General features: G+C 49.3%; 1 protein-coding gene across 5 annotated transcripts in view; it reads right to left on the minus strand.

Annotated features, from left to right (window-relative positions):
- Window positions 1–639: 639 nt before the first annotated feature.
- Window positions 640–18,854, minus strand: part of mid2 (midline 2) — a 101,225-nt gene continuing 83,010 nt past the window's right edge. For all 5 annotated transcript variants that reach the window (XM_080840506.1, XM_080840504.1, XM_080840503.1 and 2 more), the window contains 6 exons: window positions 17,539–17,687; window positions 16,753–16,880; window positions 16,328–16,471; window positions 9,744–9,905; window positions 3,805–4,012; window positions 640–3,427 (listed from right to left, as the gene is read on the minus strand). In XM_080840506.1, the coding sequence (XP_080696632.1) occupies window positions 3,022–3,427; window positions 3,805–4,012; window positions 9,744–9,905; window positions 16,328–16,471; window positions 16,753–16,880; window positions 17,539–17,687 (1,197 nt within the window). In that variant the 3' untranslated portion in view covers window positions 640–3,021. The remainder of the gene's footprint in view (window positions 3,428–3,804; window positions 4,013–9,743; window positions 9,906–16,327; window positions 16,472–16,752; window positions 16,881–17,538; window positions 17,688–18,854) is intronic.

Below are 18,854 nucleotides of genomic sequence, written 5' to 3' on the forward strand. Positions count from 1 at the left end.
CAGAATGAGACCTGATGAGATGCTCTCTCAGTCAGGCATCACTCAAACGCTACGCTGACATTTCATTCCTTCACAGTGAATCAAATGAAGAGAAATAAATTGGAAAAAGGAGGGGGAAAAAAGCAACCCTGAAAACAGGAAATAGTTGTTCGCCACACACACACACACACACACACACACAAGATATTTTCTTTTTTTAACCTATCAATTTAATGCTGAGGCACGAATGGAAGATCTGCTTCTTTTCACAGCATGGTTCTAGCTCTGGGTAAACTGAAGCACGAATGGAAGATCTGCTTCTTTCACAGCATAGTTTCTAACTCTGGGTAAAACGCAGAATCTTCCCCTTAGTTGGCTGAACACCCATCTGCTGAAGCATTGTGCCCCAGACCTCATGCTCTGCCACTGCACCAGGCCAACAATGACAGCTGATGGGTGTGGGCATCTCCCACTTCATGTGCCTGTAGGCAGCGGATGGCCTGCCAGGCCGCCAGGGCTGCTGGGTCACGCACAGAGCCTGGAGGGCACAATGCACACGCTCTCAGTCTCCTCCACATGCAGTGCAATCTGTCTCAAGGTGGAGGAGACAATAAAAGTCAAAAGACAACACAAACCAAAGGGCTTTTTTGGGATCAGACTTTTAATTGGACTTCAGCTCACATAAATAACAATAGTTCATATATATATATTTCTTGTATATTATACAATTCTTATATAATATATATTTCCCCCTATGATTTACATTCTTTTCCTCTAAAAGTCATATATTTATTGAAACGGAAACATGAAGCAGATGAGCATGGCTGATTTGATCACTTCTTAAAGCTCTGAAATATCAAAACAAATGGATTTATTCAACCTTTGTTACCCAGAGATGTAGAAAAAAAAGAATTGTTTAAGAAAGAAAAAATAAAACGGAAACTAAAAAAGAAAAAACCCATGAGATTACTGTAATTTACAAAATGTAAGTACTATTATTTCTGCAGATTTTACAATATGAAGCACGGAGAGAGGCATAGTTTACTTGACACCTGATATGTTGAGACACCAGTGGATCAGTGGGTGATATCTTTTCTGGGTGTACTTCCATAAAAAAAGAACATGCCCCGACTAAATGGCAAAGAGCAGACGGAGTAGGACTGAGCCTGAGTCGCTTCGTCATGACCGGGTGATGCACGCGGATACAAATGGACTGAACACATCAGTCTAGTTCAGACATCAACTGTTACCACACAACACCACAGCCTCCCTAGTCTTCCCCTGCCGTGACCTGCTGTAAATGTCAAAAACTTAAAGTGAACCACACACCAGGGCTCTGCTGGCCCTCACACTGATATTTCACACCGCTCTGTTCTTTGGAATGTAGGATTTCAAAGTCAGGGGAGACAGGTGGCGTCTCGAAGATGAACAAAACGCCTCAGCTGAGCTCTCTTAACAACAGAGCTGCTACCACTGATGGTCCAAGAGAAAGATCTAGAATCGGATCCTGAGGAACATCTTATCCTGTCAGTACTCAACAGCTGCTCGCCTTACCGTGGCTGATAAAGGAGAATGACAAACCAGAAGAGATAGGCCAACATCCAGGAAAAGCCAGTGGCATCAGTAGTATCTTTGTCCCCAAGCCCTGTGGAAGTACAATGGCAATGCATCCAAACAATGCAAAAAAAGTATTACATGCATTTGTCTTGCTACATGTCTTTTCCTGCATTACGAGTGATTGTCTATAAGGGATCCTCTTACCTCAGCCCTGAATATTACAGGATCATGAACACCAAGAGAAAACCAGGAGCAGTACGGAGGAAATAAATATCAAATACACGTGAGAATCATGTTTGCTGATGACTGATCATGGTTTGATGATTCAGTGTGGATCATTTTAGCTTAGCTTGTTAGCTCTATGGACAGCTTAGGCAGCTGGCATGGTTGGTATGTTCATAAACTTGTGTCTGTTGACTTCAAAGATGACATGAGGCGTCAGAAAACACAGTACAGCCTTTTTGCTGAATAAAAAAATTGATCAATGCTTTAAGTGCATCCATGTCTCTATATTAAGTCATATTTCACTTTGACTCAGTGGCTGATTGAGGTGATGGGAACTCAAGGTGTAATAAAGGGTTACTCTTTCCACGGTGCAATAAATATATTGGTAGGGATAGATGTTTGTCGACTACATGGAACCAGTGGTCTCATACATACTGTATCATGCTTTTCACAAGAAAAGAAAAGTACAAACAGAAGGAGAGTGAACAAATCACAGAGGAAATACATATCATGCCGTAACGTCTACACAAAATGCAAATAAAAGGATTGCTTTGTCTTCCCTGAATATAATAAAAACTGTGAGTTATAATTCCATCAGATAGTAAATTCATTAATTCGGTAGAAACATCAAATTTGTATCCCTTTTTTATTAATAAGATAAACCTCTTCTACTCTATCTAATGGAAGAGCAACCCTGTCCAAATCCATATTCAGATTTTTTTTTTTTTTTTTTTACACACAGGGGCATTGAAACCAATCTAAAAAGTGCATCAGGTTTACATCAAAACTGACAAAAAGCAAACAAATTTGTTAGTGATAAATAATTTACAAATGCATTTCTTCCTCCTCATCACACTCATCATCATCATCATCATCAGAGGTCACGTCATACACAAGTAGTAGTCACATGATGCAAGTCGAAGTGTCTCAAGTTTGTTGTTGTTGTTTTGGAAAACTATCAAACTAGAACTGTCGCAAAAACTAAACGCATCCTTTGAAACTGAGAAGCATAGGTGATGTTAACCCATCAATGACAGAGAAGGAGCGAGAAACCAAAGAGGATTTAAAAAACAGTGGATCGAAAATGAAAACATGAGGAGAAGAGGAGGTGGAAGAGAAAGAGGAGAAAGAGACAGGAAAGGGGGAAGGAACAAGAAGCCGCTCAGCAGTAGCGCAAGTCCATCCGTTAGCGTCGACACAGCTCAGTCTATCCCACAAACTGCCTCAATATGCAGCTCTCTCCCACCCCCAGCTCTCCCCTCAGTGGCAGACCTTCATGGTGGACGAGCCGTAGGGTGACTCCTGCAGGCGGCACAGGCCCTCCTGCTGCTCGGGGCAGTCCACGAAGTCGGGCACGGGCAAGCCCGACAGCAGCATGAGCGACTTGTTCCAGATCATGAAGGTGGGCGCCACGGGCAGCAGGAAGGAGACGTGGAAGGTGTGCAGGTGCTGCGCGTTCATGGCGTCCCAGAAGGACAGCGCGTTGCTGTCGTAGTCCAGCAGCACGCCCAGCCGCCGCAGCTGCAGCGAGGCCTCCACCAGCTGCTCCTTGCCGTTGTGCCGCACCAGGAAGTTGTTGTTGCAGCGAGAGAAGACCCACGAGGACGAGTTCTTGCCGCTCCACTCATTCTTGGGTGCGGACTTGTAGGCGACACCCAACGCGTACCTGGAGAAAGTAAAGGGTAAATGGACTGCATTTATATAGTGCTTTTCTACTCATAGAACACTCACAGTGCTTTACATGTTTATGCCTCAGACATCTACCCATTCACACACCGATGGTGGAGGCTACCAAGCTAACCTGCACAGTGGGTGGGGCTTAAGTGTCTTGCTCAAGGACACTTCGACACTTGGTCAGCAGAAGTCTGGATCGAACTAGCAACCTCCTGACTGCTGATTCCTGTTACTCCTGAACAGCAGGTGCCACAGGAACAGCATACAACATTTTTTTTTTGCTCCAAAAATAAAATATAGCATGTACCACAATCAGTGATGGTAAAGACCCCCCCCCCCCTCCCCCCACCGATTGGTCACCCCACTCACCACGTGGAGGCCCCCAGCAGCACCTCCCAGTAGTGGCAGCCGCTGTCGATGAAGACGTTGCCGGCGGAGCCATACGATCCCGTGCTGCTGAAGCGCTCCGGTGTGTGGCTCTTCTTCAGCGAGCTCTCGTCCTTCTCCATGGTCAGGCAGTCGTTGGACAGACGCAGCTTCTTGTGGGCCGTTTTGGGGTCCAGCTTGAAAGGCTGGCCTGTGGGTAGGAGAGTGGTGGTGGGGGGGGGGGGTTTAAGTTGAGCCAACAAACATAAGTCACTGGGAAACTTTGGAAATGAGAGCACTTAGTATTTGAGTCACCCAAAGCCATAATCCTATCTGCCAACAGACCGGAATCATTGAGAGCACTGGGAATTATTCATGTCGGACTGAACGCTGCCACTCAGAGTGGCCTGCTTTCAAGTAATGAGACTCGGAACGCATCTGCTACTGTAGTTGTGAATTTTAAGGAAGGCCAAGGGAAAAATTTAAGTCATCTATCTCGCTGTGAGCTTGCACATTTTGAGGCTGACTCTCCGATGGAAGCTTGCACTTTCGCTCCTAATTGGCTGATCATGGGTTGAGGGAGAGATGAAGGGTAGAGAAGATGAGAGAAAGAGTGGGGGAGAAAGAGAGAGAACGGGGGAGGGAAGGAGGGGTGAAGTGAGGATAAAGCTGGGGTAGGTGAGACTGAGCTTATGAAGATTCCTCTTTCTCCTTCGGGGTACCACATGAGGGTAGTAGAGGTCACCCTTATGGACCCTGCAGACCTGGCATTTTACGCTTAGATGCCACCCGCATCCCGTTGCCAGCGCAGACTTAATGGTGGAACAATGCAAACCCCCTTCCACCCAACCCCTCTCACAAAGAAGCCCCAATAATCTCCGCTGTGAGGAAGAGCGCGCCGGACTTGCACTGGGCTGCGAGGCTCTCGGGCGCTGGGCCACTGGAAGCCAATTACATTAGCACGCGCTCGTCTTTGAACTGCTTATCGCTGTGAGCACAGACACTTGCAAACCCTCTCGCTCTGGCTCGAGGGCACCTAGGGACCAGGAGGAGAAATGGGGCCACATGCACACACAGGCACGCACACACACACGTGACTGACCAGGGAGACAAGATGCCGGATGATGCAACGAGGCGACATGCTGCCACAACCAACTGCACGCCCCAAAAACACGACTCATTCCTGGAGCTTCAGCATATTTTGAGAGCTGACAATTGAAGCTGGGGTTGAGCAGCATGACAAGCAACCAACAGGTCACGGGGAGGACTGTGGGTAATTCAAATGCATTGAGATTAGTAAGTGATTATAGGAAACATAATGCATTCCTTCCGCATTCCATAATTCCATTCTGATATCAGATTGGAAGTACACTGACAGTGTGCGTTTAATCAAATTGGCAAACTTCTCTCAGTCCAGGACAAATCCACTGAGATCGTGCTCAAAAGTGGAAGGAATAAAAACAGGGCATTAAGTCTGGGCAGAGACATTTATTTCATTGCGTATTCTGCTCTCGGGCCACAAAGGAATTGCTGGGGGACGTTAATGTCTTCTGTACTTCCTTGCAGCCTCATTTGCAGCATTTGTTAATCTCTCCCTATGTGCCTTTCAGTTCGTCTTGCACTTGGAGAGCTCAGTTCGTCATGAAAGCCAGGTTCCGCGCCTTTAGAGTGCTGTCTAGACACACAAGTACCTCATTTCACTTAAATGGCAGCGAGGAAGAACATGCTTTTCCAGCAGACTTGCTTGTGGGCATTTCGCCCCTAGTGTGAGCTCATAGTTATCCCCTTGTTTCATGTGACAGTTTCCATGACTACAGGGACAGGCATTTCACCAAGTTCTCTGGAAGAATGACAGGGTTATATAACAATGGGGATGCCCAGGAAAACTAGGAGGTTGGGAATGACGTCGCTGGAACAGTACACAGTGTCAGATTTTCGGGATGATGCTAACAAATCTGACACTGTGTTGAGTGGCCTGGTACTACTGCTGTGGACGTGAGTGGAAGTCGCTTGTGGGCTCGCAAAATATTTACACACATAACATTTCACGATCAGTGCCTGGCTTTGCCCCCAGCGAGACCGTGTAAGCTCTCCCAGAGGGACGTGCTTCTGCTGGGCAGGCCCATGCCTCACGCAGGGCTGCACTTGCCTCTTGAGCCCCCGACAGCTTGAGCGATGTCTGTGTGTGCACCGATGAGTAAATATTATCAGGGATGGGCTGTTGCAACATGTACACAGTGCCTGACCCTTGGGCCTGCGTGTCATGTGACATCAAGCCTGGCACGTCTGCACTGTGAGACGTCTTGGGACGTGGCAATGGATTGTAATTAGACGGAATCAAAGCCTGCCCAATCCTCATTGGTCCATAGTGTGAACTCCGCCTCCTTTGACCGCTCAACAGGAAGGGCTCCTGCTGCCCTTGTAATAGGTGAGGTGGGAGGGAGGGGATGGGCTTCACCAGGACTGCTGATGGTAGATTTCCCATCACCACACACAAAGTATAACCACAGCGTCCAGAAACACACAGACACACACACACACACAAAAGAAAGTGCACACACAGAGGCAGCAGGCATGCTGAGAAGGAGGGCTGGATACTGGATATGCAGGTTTGTGGTTTCTGCTTACGTACAGTTGTCCGGTCAGGCTGATGTGAGGGCGATAACAGGGCTATTTTGCTGAGGCCTGCGGTGAAGAGTCAACTGCTCAGCATCCTCTTTTACCCCCCTCTCCTGAACAGCTGAGGTCACTGCTTTCCACATTACATCGCCCAGGCAAAAGTGCAGAATCCTGCAAGATTTGGGGGGCCATGTTGCATGATGAGCTTTAAAATGAGGGTGGTGGTGGTGGTGGGGGAATGTGATATTCTGCCTTCCGCTCTAGGTCTCTGGCCTTAAGCTGGTGTGGGGGCTGGACTGCTAAATGCTTTATCCCATTAGCGAGTGCTGTGAGAGAAATCAAACCTTGGTTTCAGGCACACACACCTGCAAAGAGCCATATGATGTCTGCTGCTGACCCCCCCTCCCCCTCCCTCCCTCGACTGAAAGCTTCCCTCTCCAACCCTCTCTCTGTCCTCTGCGTGATCTGAGCTGCTCTTAACAACATGCCATGTTGGCCTGAGCTGGCATATGAATAGAGTGAAGAAGGTAAATAAAAGAGAATGGGGATAGTAGAGGAAGGGTCTATCTTTTACGCTCTATTATTACACACACACACACACACACACACACACACACACACACACACACACACACTCACACACACTCACACACACACTGTTTTCTCCAGTCCCTTCATCAGGCATGAATAATTTACCCCCGCTGCCACCAGGCAGGTTTCAACCCTCCCAGCTCCCATAAGCTTTTCGCCCGTGTTCTCTGAAGTCCTATAGAGGACAGAGAGGGGATGGAAAATGGCGGTAGAGAGGGAAGAGAGAGATAGATGAGGCCAACAATCTGTCGGAAAGAAAAAAAAAAAGAAGAAAGGTAAGGAATGTAAGAGATGAAGAAGAGCGAACAGAGAGCACTGAACAGAGAGAACCCAACAGAAAGAAGAGAGAACACCATTCCCTCATTTCCTCTTCATCACTTCTCAGGCTCTGCCCCTCTTTCTCCTCCTGTTCAGCCAGGTCTCTGAGGGACTTGTTCTTGCAGAGTGAGGCAGGATGGGAGAGCCACATGCTATGCTCCTTCACATGGACAGGACAGTGAAGAGCAGACAGGAGATGACTGTGAGTGAGATGGAGAGTAGGACTGACAAAAGGACCTGGACCGGACATGAACCGGCTTGGACCGGACTCGAACCGACCTGGACCGCACTGTGTGTGGGACACAGGTGCTTCCGCTGCACCAATGCCCCCCCACCCATACCCAAGAATCAGGCACTGAGTAAACACAACGACTGGTCCCGTCATAGCTGACAACACTTCCCATGACTGGGCATGAGACAGCTGTGGGGCTTTCGAGGGGAGCCAGAAAGGAGATGCTGGAGTAAACAACTGAGAGGGCATCTGAGCCGTCCTGGAATAGATGAGTCCCATCCCCCGGAGACAAGGAAGAGATGACTCCCAACCCCTGAGACAAGCAGATGGGGGCGTGAGCCACAGCTGTAGGAGAGGGTGAGGGATACCTGGCGGAGGTTTCTCCGCCCCTCCACAGAGACCACAGGGCCCCAGAGAGGAGCTGGATGGGTGGCGGACAACTGCCAGGTGCAGACACCCACGTACAGTAGGTAGGCTCCAGTCTGAAGGAGGGCTGGCATCACCAGAGCACTCCACATCTGTCTGCGCTCCAGGGACCTGGCTTATCCCCCCCCCCCGGCAAACCGCTCTGCCAGGGAATGGCTGACAGAGTGAAATACAGCGTGTGTTTTAAAATTCCTCTGGGCCTTGTTAGACTGTACGGTGCTGCCTGTGTGTGTGTGAGTGAGTGTGTGTGTGTGTGTGTGTGTGAGAGAGAGATTCGCCGCCTGGGCTCGGCATTAGAGGAAGCGGCGGTGGCAGGTTGGGAGCCGGGGACGTTTGTCTCTATCAAAGCCAGGAGAGGTGGGCGGACACGGAACACCACCGCACTCCTCTCACTCTGCCTCTCGCTCAACAGAATTATTCTGCCTTTGAAATGATCTCAGAGGTGCAGGAAAACAGGAGAAAGAGAAGAACAGACCACACACTGACAGGCAGAGAAAGAAAGAAAGAAAGAGATAAAAGGAAGAAGAGAGAGGCCAATAGTGAGAGACACAGAAAAACAGATCGGGAGGAATTATCTGCAGCAAACGGAGAGAACAGAGAGTGAGTGGGAGAGTGCGGGAGACTTGTTGGGAGGAGTAAGAAGAGCGAAAGAAAGAGAGAAGAAAGGCCACAGAGGTTGAGTGACACTCCGTTAATACAAAGAAGTTCAGGCGCCACAGGCGAGTGAAGCGAGTGAGACAGCAAGAACCCTTTGCTGCGGGACCAGCCGATAAATGGCTGCCAAAGAGAGAGAAAAAATGGAGGGAGGAGAGGAGGGGAGAAAGAGGCAAGGGGAGGGCAATGCTGCTGCTGCTGCTGCTTTCAGATAGCCTGCGTTTAACCTCCAAACCTGCCCCCTGCAAAAGCCTCTGATGCAATAATCCATTTGAATGCAGTCAGCCACCAGGCCCTGGTTCCAGGCCATTTTGTAAAGTAATTGAACTCTGGGCAGGCAAGGGCTGTGATCGCGTGTAATGTGAGTGACCGGGGTGTGGGTGGGGGAGGGGTGGTTGGGGGGTGCTACCTGCCGCTCAAGGAGGGAGAGTGATAAAACCTAGTGGTATTGTAACCATGCTTGGCTGGCTGCCTTTGATGGAGAGCTGATTGCACAGGAGAGATTGCAGTACAGTGTGGTACACGGAACAGTATGGGGTGGGGTGGGGGTGGGTGCTGGGGGGTGGGCCAGGGAGACAGGAGGCAAAAAGCTGGCTGATTTAATTTGGGAGAATTATGATTCTTCAGTATCAGTGCTCTAGGACATCTCTCAAAGGCAGAACAGTGCTGAGCTGAAAGCCCTGAGGAGTAAAAGTGGTTGGCTGGTTTTTTTCTCATTTACTTTATGTTTAGTATTTATATGGAAGAAAGGGACTGGAATTTCTTTTCCTAAATTGAGAATATTTTTTCAAAACACTCTGCACCCATACTCCACGGATCCTCAGCTACATGATTCATCCTGTAGAACTACAGAGCAAGGACACTTCTTATCGACCACCAAGTCTTCAAGAACATTCTACCTTCAGTGTACTTGAGTGTTGCTGGTGCTATAGTTAGCTCTTGTGAAGGGCAGTTTAGCAGGTGGATACTCACTGCTGGTGTTATAGGTAGCCCTTGTTAGGGGCAGTTTAGCAGGTGGATACTCAGGTTGTAGGTAGCCCCTTGTGAAGTGTAGGTGGTAGGTAGCCCTTGTGAAGTGCAGTGTAGTGTTATGTGTACTCACTGTTTGTCTTGAGGCGGGCGGGCTCGCTGTTGCGGCTGCCGGCCTGGTTGATGGCCTTGACGAAGAAGATGTAGCGGGTGCCGCTCTGCAGGCCGTGCACAGTGTAGTGGTTCTGCTTGATGTTGGGCACAATCATCCAGCTGTCCACCGAGTTGTAAAGACCTGCCCGGACAAAAGAGCACACAAGTGTGAGCAAGAAAGCCTCGGAACCAAACCAACAGTCTGATCGAGCTAGAGGGAGACACACACATTCTACACTAGAAAACGAACCGTATCTTGTCGTATTTCCCATCGATTACTTCTATGGCATGATCTAACAGCGGTAACAGGACTGACACCTCTCAGCTAGCCTCGGAGTGATAAATAATCTGGTGCTGTACTATGGTGAAGGCTACACAGAACATATGAAACATTTAATTTGGCCCCAGCTCTGCCAGAGAACAAAGAGCACACATGGCTTTGAACTGAGGTGGGCGGGGATGAGCAGCGCTTCCAGACACGCTGGTACGGCCCCTTTTGATCCATCTGGCCGAGCACACAACACACATGTTCGCCGTGTATGTGGGGAGTCTCGGCGGGGCGCTCTCATTGTATGTTGTGCCCCGAGGCGAACAGACGCGTCTATCGCCACTCCAATGGCAGAGCAGTTGCACACGCAAACCCACAGGGAGGATCAATGGAGCCGCGAGGCCAGCTGGCAAAACCACACAGTGCTCTCTGTGCGTTTGAGAATGTGCAGCCCATGATTGTCCGTTTGTGCCTGCATGTGAGGTTGTCTATATGTCTGTTTATGTGAGCACAGACCTACGATGTTTGGATGATTCCATGTTTACTTGATGTTGCAAAAGCACGAGAGAGCAAAACTCTCTCTTCCTCTCAAACAAACAAACAAACACACAATTATTTTCTCATTCGGAGCAGTGACAGCAAACCCATTGCCTTGAAGAGCTGATGTCAAATGGGTAAAATGTAATCACACTGTCTTTGAACACTGCTGATATCTGCTAATGCCAGACAGAGGGGTCTGCAATAATTCTTCTCTGTGTCTTAAGTCTCCCTCGGTAAAACTGTCCTGTACCTTAAGAGACTAGGAGGAGGAAAAAAGATGCTTTTAGCCTGGACGTAAATGTCCCTCTTGGCAAGGGCTTCTGTTGAATTATTGAGAGGGATGGCAAACTGCATGTATAAGTAATAACAAAAGCTGCTTGTAAATATAAATTCTTAACATGACGCAGATAAGGGAAGAAAGGCTGATTCTTGGTAGGGGGGGAGCAAACATGGAGTTTGAGTCTTGACACGACAGCACAGTGCTAAAGAATCTCTGACTGCAACTCATTTTCTATTCACAAAAAAGTCTGACAAAGACAAAAAAAGTCACATTACAATAAGCGGAACACACTGGGGACACTGAAATGAGTTCCTGTCAGACATTTAATATGCGTTTGAATATCGGTCCTTTGATGCATCGAATTAGCTGTGCAAACTACAATATGCTGCCTGTATTATCGACACTGGCTTTCCTGCCACTGCTCCACGCAATGCCTGGCGAGAGACTTCAAAGCGGAGCAGATGAGAGCGAAAGCCTGTGTCGTTAGAGGCAGATGACGAGAGATGTAGAGAGTGTGTGTGCGCATGTCGGAGAGAGAGAGAAGAAAGGAGGGAGAGAGGGAATCTGTTCCCAGACTCCCCATGTCTCTCTGTGAGTCTGTCTGTGACTGCCTCTGTGAGCAGATGAAAGGAAGTGTGAGGCCCCCGCCAGCCGTAGAGAGAGAGGAGCCACTCCCTGCACTGCCAGAGAGAGGGAGAGGGAGAGAGGGGAGCCACTCCCTGCACTACCAGAGAGAGGGAGAGGGAGAGAGGGGAGCCACTCCCTGCACTACCAGAGAGAGTGAGAGGGAGAGAGAGGAGCCACTCCCTGCACTGCCAGAGAGAGGGAGAGGGAGAGAGAGGAGCCACTCCCTGCACTGCCAGAGAGAGGGAGAGGGAGAGAGAGGAGCCACTCCCTGCACTGCCAGAGAGAGGGAGAGGGAGAGAGGGGAGCCACTCCCTGCACTGCCAGAGAGAGGGAGAGGGAGAGAGAGGAGCCACTCCCTGCACTGCCAGAGAGAGGGAGAGGGAGAGAGAGGAGCCACTCCCTGCACTGCCAGAGAGAGGGAGAGGGAGAGAGAGGAGCCACTCCCTGCACTGCCAGAGAGAGGGAGAGGGAGAGAGAGGAGCCACTCCCTGCACTGCCAGAGAGAGGGAGAGAGGGGAGCCACTCCCTGCACTGCCAGAGAGAGGGAGAGGGAGAGAGAGGAGCCACTCCCTGCACTGCCAGAGAGAGGGAGAGGGAGAGAGGGGAGCCACTCCCTGCACTGCCAGAGAGAGGGAGAGGGAGAGAGAGGAGCCACTCCCTGCACTGCCAGAGAGAGGGAGAGGGAGAGAGAGGAGCCACTCCCTGCACTGCCAGAGAGAGGGAGAGGGAGAGAGAGGAGCCACTCCCTGCACTGCCAGAGAGAGGGAGAGGGAGAGAGAGGAGCCACTCCCTGCACTGCCAGAGAGAGGGAGAGGGAGAGAGAGGAGCCACTCCCTGCACTGCCAGAGAGAGGGAGAGGGAGAGAGAGGAGCCACTCCCTGCACTGCCAGAGAGAGGGAGAGGGAGAGAGAGGAGCCACTCCCTGCACTGCCAGAGAGAGGGAGAGGGAGAGAGAGGAGCCACTCCCTGCACTGCCAGAGAGAGGGAGAGGGAGAGAGAGGAGCCACTCCCTGCACTGCCAGAGAGAGGGAGAGGGAGAGAGAGGAGCCACTCCCTGCACTGCCAGAGAGAGGGAGAGGGAGAGAGAGGAGCCACTCCCTGCACTGCCAGAGAGAGGGAGAGGGAGAGAGAGGAGCCACTCCCTGCACTACCAGAGAGAGGGAGAGGGAGAGAGAGGAGCCACTCCCTGCACTGCCAGAGAGAGGGAGAGGGAGAGAGAGGAGCCACTCCCTGCACTACCAGAGAGAGGGAGGCTTTGATGCTGCTGGAGGAAGTGCTGCCCTGCACCTTAAGCTTGTCCCATTGCATCTGTGACACACCAAAAAGCGCAGTCCTTTGGTGCCCCACCAATCTGGAGGTGGACAATACAAATAACGCCACTGGCACGATGTCTTTCCATTCCTCCCTATCTAGTACACTGGCATACAGGGGGCCAGCAGTGGCTCCTTCACCCCAGCTTCAGGGCAGTGCGAGGCCCTCCGAGGGCTCTGCCTATGAATGTATATGAATCACACATCCAGCTCCTGCCGTTTCACAGGCATAGTGATGCAAGTCATTCTTTCATCAAGTCTCACCTCCAGGGTCGTGTTAATAAGCTAAATAAATAGTGCTATGATGCAAGTAGTGATGAAGCTAACTCAGGAATTTGTGGCATGTTGAGAGAAAAATCAATTATCACCGTGACAAATGGAGACTGGAGTTGGGCTGATAATATGGCGACAACATTATGAATAAAATATTTTCTCACCTTCCTGCCGCCACCTGCATTAGAGTGGTGCTCGAGGAACAAGGCCATTAAACAACCACTAAAATAAAGTCAGTTATAAATCCCAATAGTGTAATAATTGTTCTTTTCTGAAAGCAATAAAAGCCGATAAGGTAATAACTTACCACTAATGCAATAACATTTCTGAACCGACAACATAACTTTTTGTGCATGATATAGTAAGTCAACACATTACTGGCTTGTTATTACATTATAGCTGGGTTTAAAAAAAAAAATCATCAAAAATGTATAGTAAAGATAGTAATATCCTTATATCACTGCGTGTTCAATTGTTTTCTCGCACTTACCCTTACTGTTTCTTTCAAAAAGCTTACTCGATGTGAGTACCAAATTAAGTGGGTGAAAGAGGCATCAAAGAGGTGTAGTATAGATCGCTTTTCATATGAAAGTAGAGGTAGCAGAAGACAGTGTTGGAGACCATCAAGTACCACAAACAAATAAAGTCATAATTCCTAGAGAGAGAGTAGGTGCGTGCGCTTGTGTGTGTATTACGTTATTGGTTCAGAAATTGTATTTTACATTACTGGTAAGTTGTTATTATTATTATTTGCTTTTATGACATTGTTTTCCTGCTCTTAATATGACGTTACTGGCAGTTCTTACATTGTCGGTAGTTACATCACTACCTCAGTGGCGGAGCTCTGGGTTAAGAGCACAGCGGCATTCATGAGTCCAAGCCATTGTTTGGGGACAGAGAGCAATCGCTAACGTCAGCGCTAATTAACACTGATGCGAAGGCTGGGGTCTGGGCCATTAGCTGCCCTGCGGTGGAACCGATGCTAAGGCTGGGGGACTGGGCCATTAGCTGCCCCGCGGTGGATCCGATGCTAAGGCTGGGGTCTGGGCCATTAGCTGCCCCGCGGTGGAACCGATGCTAAGGCTGGGGTCTGGGCCATTAGCTGCCCCGCGGTGGATCCGAGTCTGGGCCATTTTATCCCAGGAACACGAGGGAGGAGGAGGAGAAGGAGGGAGGAGTAGGAGGAGGACGAGGAAGAAGAAGCTTTCCATTAGCACTTCCGATGCTAACCTGGAGCCTCCCAGACGCCACTAATTGAGCTGGCTCTTCATCTACATTAATTAACCGCAGAGGGTCGCCTCTGTACGGATGCCAGCCGTTTAATTACTTGGGTCTGACCCGAAAAAGCGCTCCCATGAACAAGCTGCTCTTTCCTGTTTACAGCAATCTGGTCACCGGATCTAGTCACCTCCGCAAGACATACTTTATTCACCGTCAGGCCTTCATCAAAGTTAAAACGAAAACCAACCAATGCTGCCTATTTCCAGACCTAACTGAATGAAATAGATCTTTACTCGGTTTTAAAATAGAGTGCATTTGCCAGTTCCTAATGGGAGCTGGTGTCTTCCTTGGCCTTCCCTGCGCTGTGTGAGTGTGTGTGTGTGTGTGTGTGTGTGTGTGTGTGTGTGTGTGTGTGTGTGTGTGTGTGGGAACCACTCTCTTGCTGACCCGCTCAGTCAGTCGCAACAGTCGGAGAAACTGTGGGGCGGATCGCATGGCTCCTCCTGGGAGCGTGGGGCAATTGCAGTTGATAAAATGCTAGTGCTTCCGTTTAAAGGCACTCCGCCTCCGCAAGGCAATGGCACAGAAGGAACGCACTTGGCAGAGACCAGGACAAACAAATGTTTATGTGTTTCTCTCCATTTCTCCGTCTCTCTGGTGTATTCTCTCGAGGACGCAGTGGCAGAAGAAGTGGTGGAGGCTCTGTAGGTCCCTGTGACTCGCAGGCAGAGACCTCACTCACTCACTCACTCAGCTCTCAGTGTGTGTGTGTGTGTGTGTGTTTGTGTTTGTGTGTGTGTGCAGGTCCCTGTGTCTCTCAGGCAGAGATCTCACTCACTCGGCTCTCAGTGTGTGTGTGTGTGTGTGTGTGTGTGTGTGTGTGTGTGTGTGTGTGTGTGTGTGTGTGTGTGTGTAGGTCCCAGTGTCTCTCAAGCAGAGATCTGTGTGAGTGGGCTGGAGTGAACTGCCATGGGAGAGACGGGGCAGCACAGATGGTAACTGATATTGAGTGGATGGATGGGTCGAAAGAGAGATAGAGGAGAAAAAGAAAAGAGGAATGCATGAGACAGCTCATGATGTATGGAGAGAGAGAGAGCGAGGGAGACAGAGTGAGGGGTTAACAGAGACTGAATGAGAAACTGAAAGAGTGTACCTCCCTCCTCTGCCAAGCTGTTATCAGTTTTCACTCTATAGTCCTGTCCTACTGCCACTGATCCTTAACTGCTTTTTCTCTCCATCTTGCTTTATGCCTCTCTCTCTCCATCCCTCAAACACGTGCGCGCGCGCACACACACACACACACACACACACACACACACACACACACACACACACACACACACACACACACTATGGTACCCAGCTGTCAAATGATTCTCTCTTTTCTTATCAGATTACCATGCATCTTTCAGTAAATAAACACAGCACTCTGGGCTATGGATGCACACAGAGACTTTCTCCACTATATATCCCAGCCAGGGATTTTCACTGTGTTTGCTTTTTGAAATAAAGTCAAGGGGGGGCTGAGCTCTATATGTGAGGAATCAAGAGCAATGTTTGCTCGGCGGGGAAGCGAGTCTTGCTACTGATAAGAGATTACATAAAAAGGGAGGGAGGGCCTTTCAGACTCAGCTGGCATCACCGTCACCGGATGGCTTGATATGATGAACCCTGCAGTGGTTGAGTACATGTCAGATGAGAGGAGCCATGGATGGACAGACCTGATGGTGGAGGAGATCTCTCCAGGATAGTGATCATGTGATGATTCAACCACTCCAGTGGGAAGTTAAGAAACACTAAAGTTAGTGGGATAGTATGACGTGTGGCCTCAGGGATGGGTGTGTGTGTGTGTGTATAGGCCTCAGGGATGGGTGTGTGTGTGTGTATAGGCCTCAGGGATGGGTGTGTGTGTGTGTATAGGCCTCAGGGATGGGTGTTACTGATGTGGAGGATTTACTGTTGACACGGGGCTGGGCAGAGCTGGGTCATTTAAAAGGGAAAAAGCTAAACTTGTCTGTGTTTGTTTGTTTGTGTGTGTAACTCACTGATGAAGTTGGTCTGGCCGGTGTAGATGGTATACTGCAGCTCGTAGGAGGTGACACTGAACTCATCTTCAGAGGTCCAGTGCACAGTGATGGTGTCATGAGATGCTGTGCACAGCTCGTCTCGTATAGACGGAGGGTTGGGAGCTGTAAATCAACACAGAGGGTTTTTTAAAGAAAAGCTTGCACATATACCCCCTACGCACAAGTACATAGTTCTGTAAATGACATGAACACATAGCTGGAGGGTAGACATTTTTTGGACGGACTGCAGTACCTGGTGCACCTTAGGGTGCGAAGTTTGTCTAGCTGTTTCTTTCAGTTTGTTAATCATTTTCTCTCGGTATGCATCTTTTTCTGTCTAACAAGCTGCCTTTCTCGCTCTCTCTCATACACAGACGCACGCACACACACGCACGCACACACACCTGTTAAATAGTCCAAGCCCTCAAGGATCTTCTTCTCTCGGGAGAAGTCCAAGGCGAAGTTGTCAAAGGCCTCGTTCAGATTGACGTCTGGGATGAGGACCTGTGAGGACGCAGTGGCCATGGCAACCCTGAGGCGGGAGACAGGCAGGAGGTTTAGGAGAGGAGGAGAGGAGGAGAGAGCGGTGGAGTGGCATCGCTCCACAGCCCCACACTAATAAGGCTCTGCATTGGCAGAGGCTGAATGCATTAACAGCGTTGTTGCCTCTTGGACAAGGGATAGCATCGTAAAAAAAAACACTCAACAAAACAGACGGAGAAGAAAACTGCAGAAGCAAATGCAAAAATCTTGAGCTTGTATTTGGCAGGCCAGGAAACAGCATCGGTGAATATTGAGGGCTTGTCTGGAAGTGTTGGATAGGGTGGGGGCAGCCGTGAGCTGGGGAGACGGCCCGGGAAGAGGAGGGGCAACGGGGGGGAATGTGCAGAATTGCTTAAAGTTTGTTACACACGCCCTGGCTCACATAAGGTTCTCCTGGCTAGAGGTTTTGCTCTTGGGGACTGTGTGTGTGTGTGTGTGTGTGTGTGTGTGTGTGTGTTTTTGTGTGTGTGTGTGTGTGTGTGTGTGTGTGTCTGTGTACTTTCAAATCTGTGTGTATTTGACTGTGTGTGAACGTGTGTGATTGAGGAGCACACAGTGTATATGTGAATCTCTATCTGTGTGTGTGTGTGTGTGTGTGTGTGTGTGTGTGTGTGTGCATGTATGTGTGTTTGTGTCTCAGTTCTCACCTCTCAGCCACATTCCTGGCAGTCTGCAGGAAGCGGGCGTGGTCGTTCTCCTTCAGGCTGTTCTCCGCCTGCGTGATGAGAGCACTGGAACGCTCCAGACACTGCCGGCAGTTAGCGATCTGCTGGGCCAGCTTTCGCAACTTCATCACCTGACAACACACACACAAACACACACACACAGATACAGAAGGCATATGAAGAGGAGCAGGTCTGTACAAACAATTATGAGGAGCTAGTCTCATCAGTGCATTAACACCAGACAGGTGTCAGGATAGTTTTAAACAAAAGCTTGCAGCTAAACCAGGCATAAGAAACACACACATTCAGATACTACTGAAATTCAATTGAAACAAACACACACACACAAACACAAATTATACAAAGTCAGCATTTCTGGTGTTTATGTGTATATGCAGGCTGGTTGGAAAACTCATGTCAGCCTAAACAATATCAGTTTGCTGGGTGCCCAGTGCTCTACTTAGTCAATGTCTAGGGCTCTTGTCTAGACCGCATTTGACCTACTCGACAACAGACAAACAAACAAACAAACAATAACATGAGAATAACAATGCTGATTTAAACGGACAAACAGCCGATGATGCCTTGTCCAGGCCTCGCTGTTGCGTGACACAGCTCACAGTGGGCAAACTCTCGTGCGGCGAGCGCCGTGTACGTGTAAACAAAGAGAAGCAGCGGCTGTTTGTGTCCTCACCGCGGTGTCTCTCCGTCTCACCGCAATGTCTCTCCGCGGTCCAGCCCCGAGGCGGGAGAAACGGCCGCATGCGCTCGGGTGCACGACCTCACAGGGCACAAGGGCTCAGCGCTCGTCCCAGGGCAACAAATTAAAGAGCATTTCACTGCGCCGCTATCTCATCTGTTTATCCTCAGTCCAATTTCCACTGCAGATGGAGCAAATAAAATAAGCTGATTTGTTTTTGTGTATGTGTGTGTGTGTGTGTGTGTGTGTGCGTGCCAGGAGAGGAAAGAAGGGTGATTCGAGAGAGATTCTTCCCTGATGCGAGTCTGAGGGCTGATATTATGAGCATTCAAAGGGACAGACTAAATCCCTGAGAAAAAAAAACAAAAACAAAAACAAATCCTTTCAGACTAAGAAACGAAGAACAACGTCACAAAGTGTCCGAAAACATACAGTGCTTATCAGAGAGGCACTTCAAGATCCCCTGTCCATCAACAGTACCCATCTGTGGTTTCAAAATGACATAAGCCATGGATATGCCCCTGCTTATGGAGAGCATCGACAGCGTTGAATCATCCATCTGCCAGAACCAATATTGAAACTCATAGTCTGCTCACAT

The sequence above is a fragment of the Sprattus sprattus genome (genome assembly GCF_963457725.1).
Source record: "Sprattus sprattus genome assembly, chromosome: 6".
Taxonomy (NCBI): domain Eukaryota; kingdom Metazoa; phylum Chordata; class Actinopteri; order Clupeiformes; family Clupeidae; genus Sprattus; species Sprattus sprattus.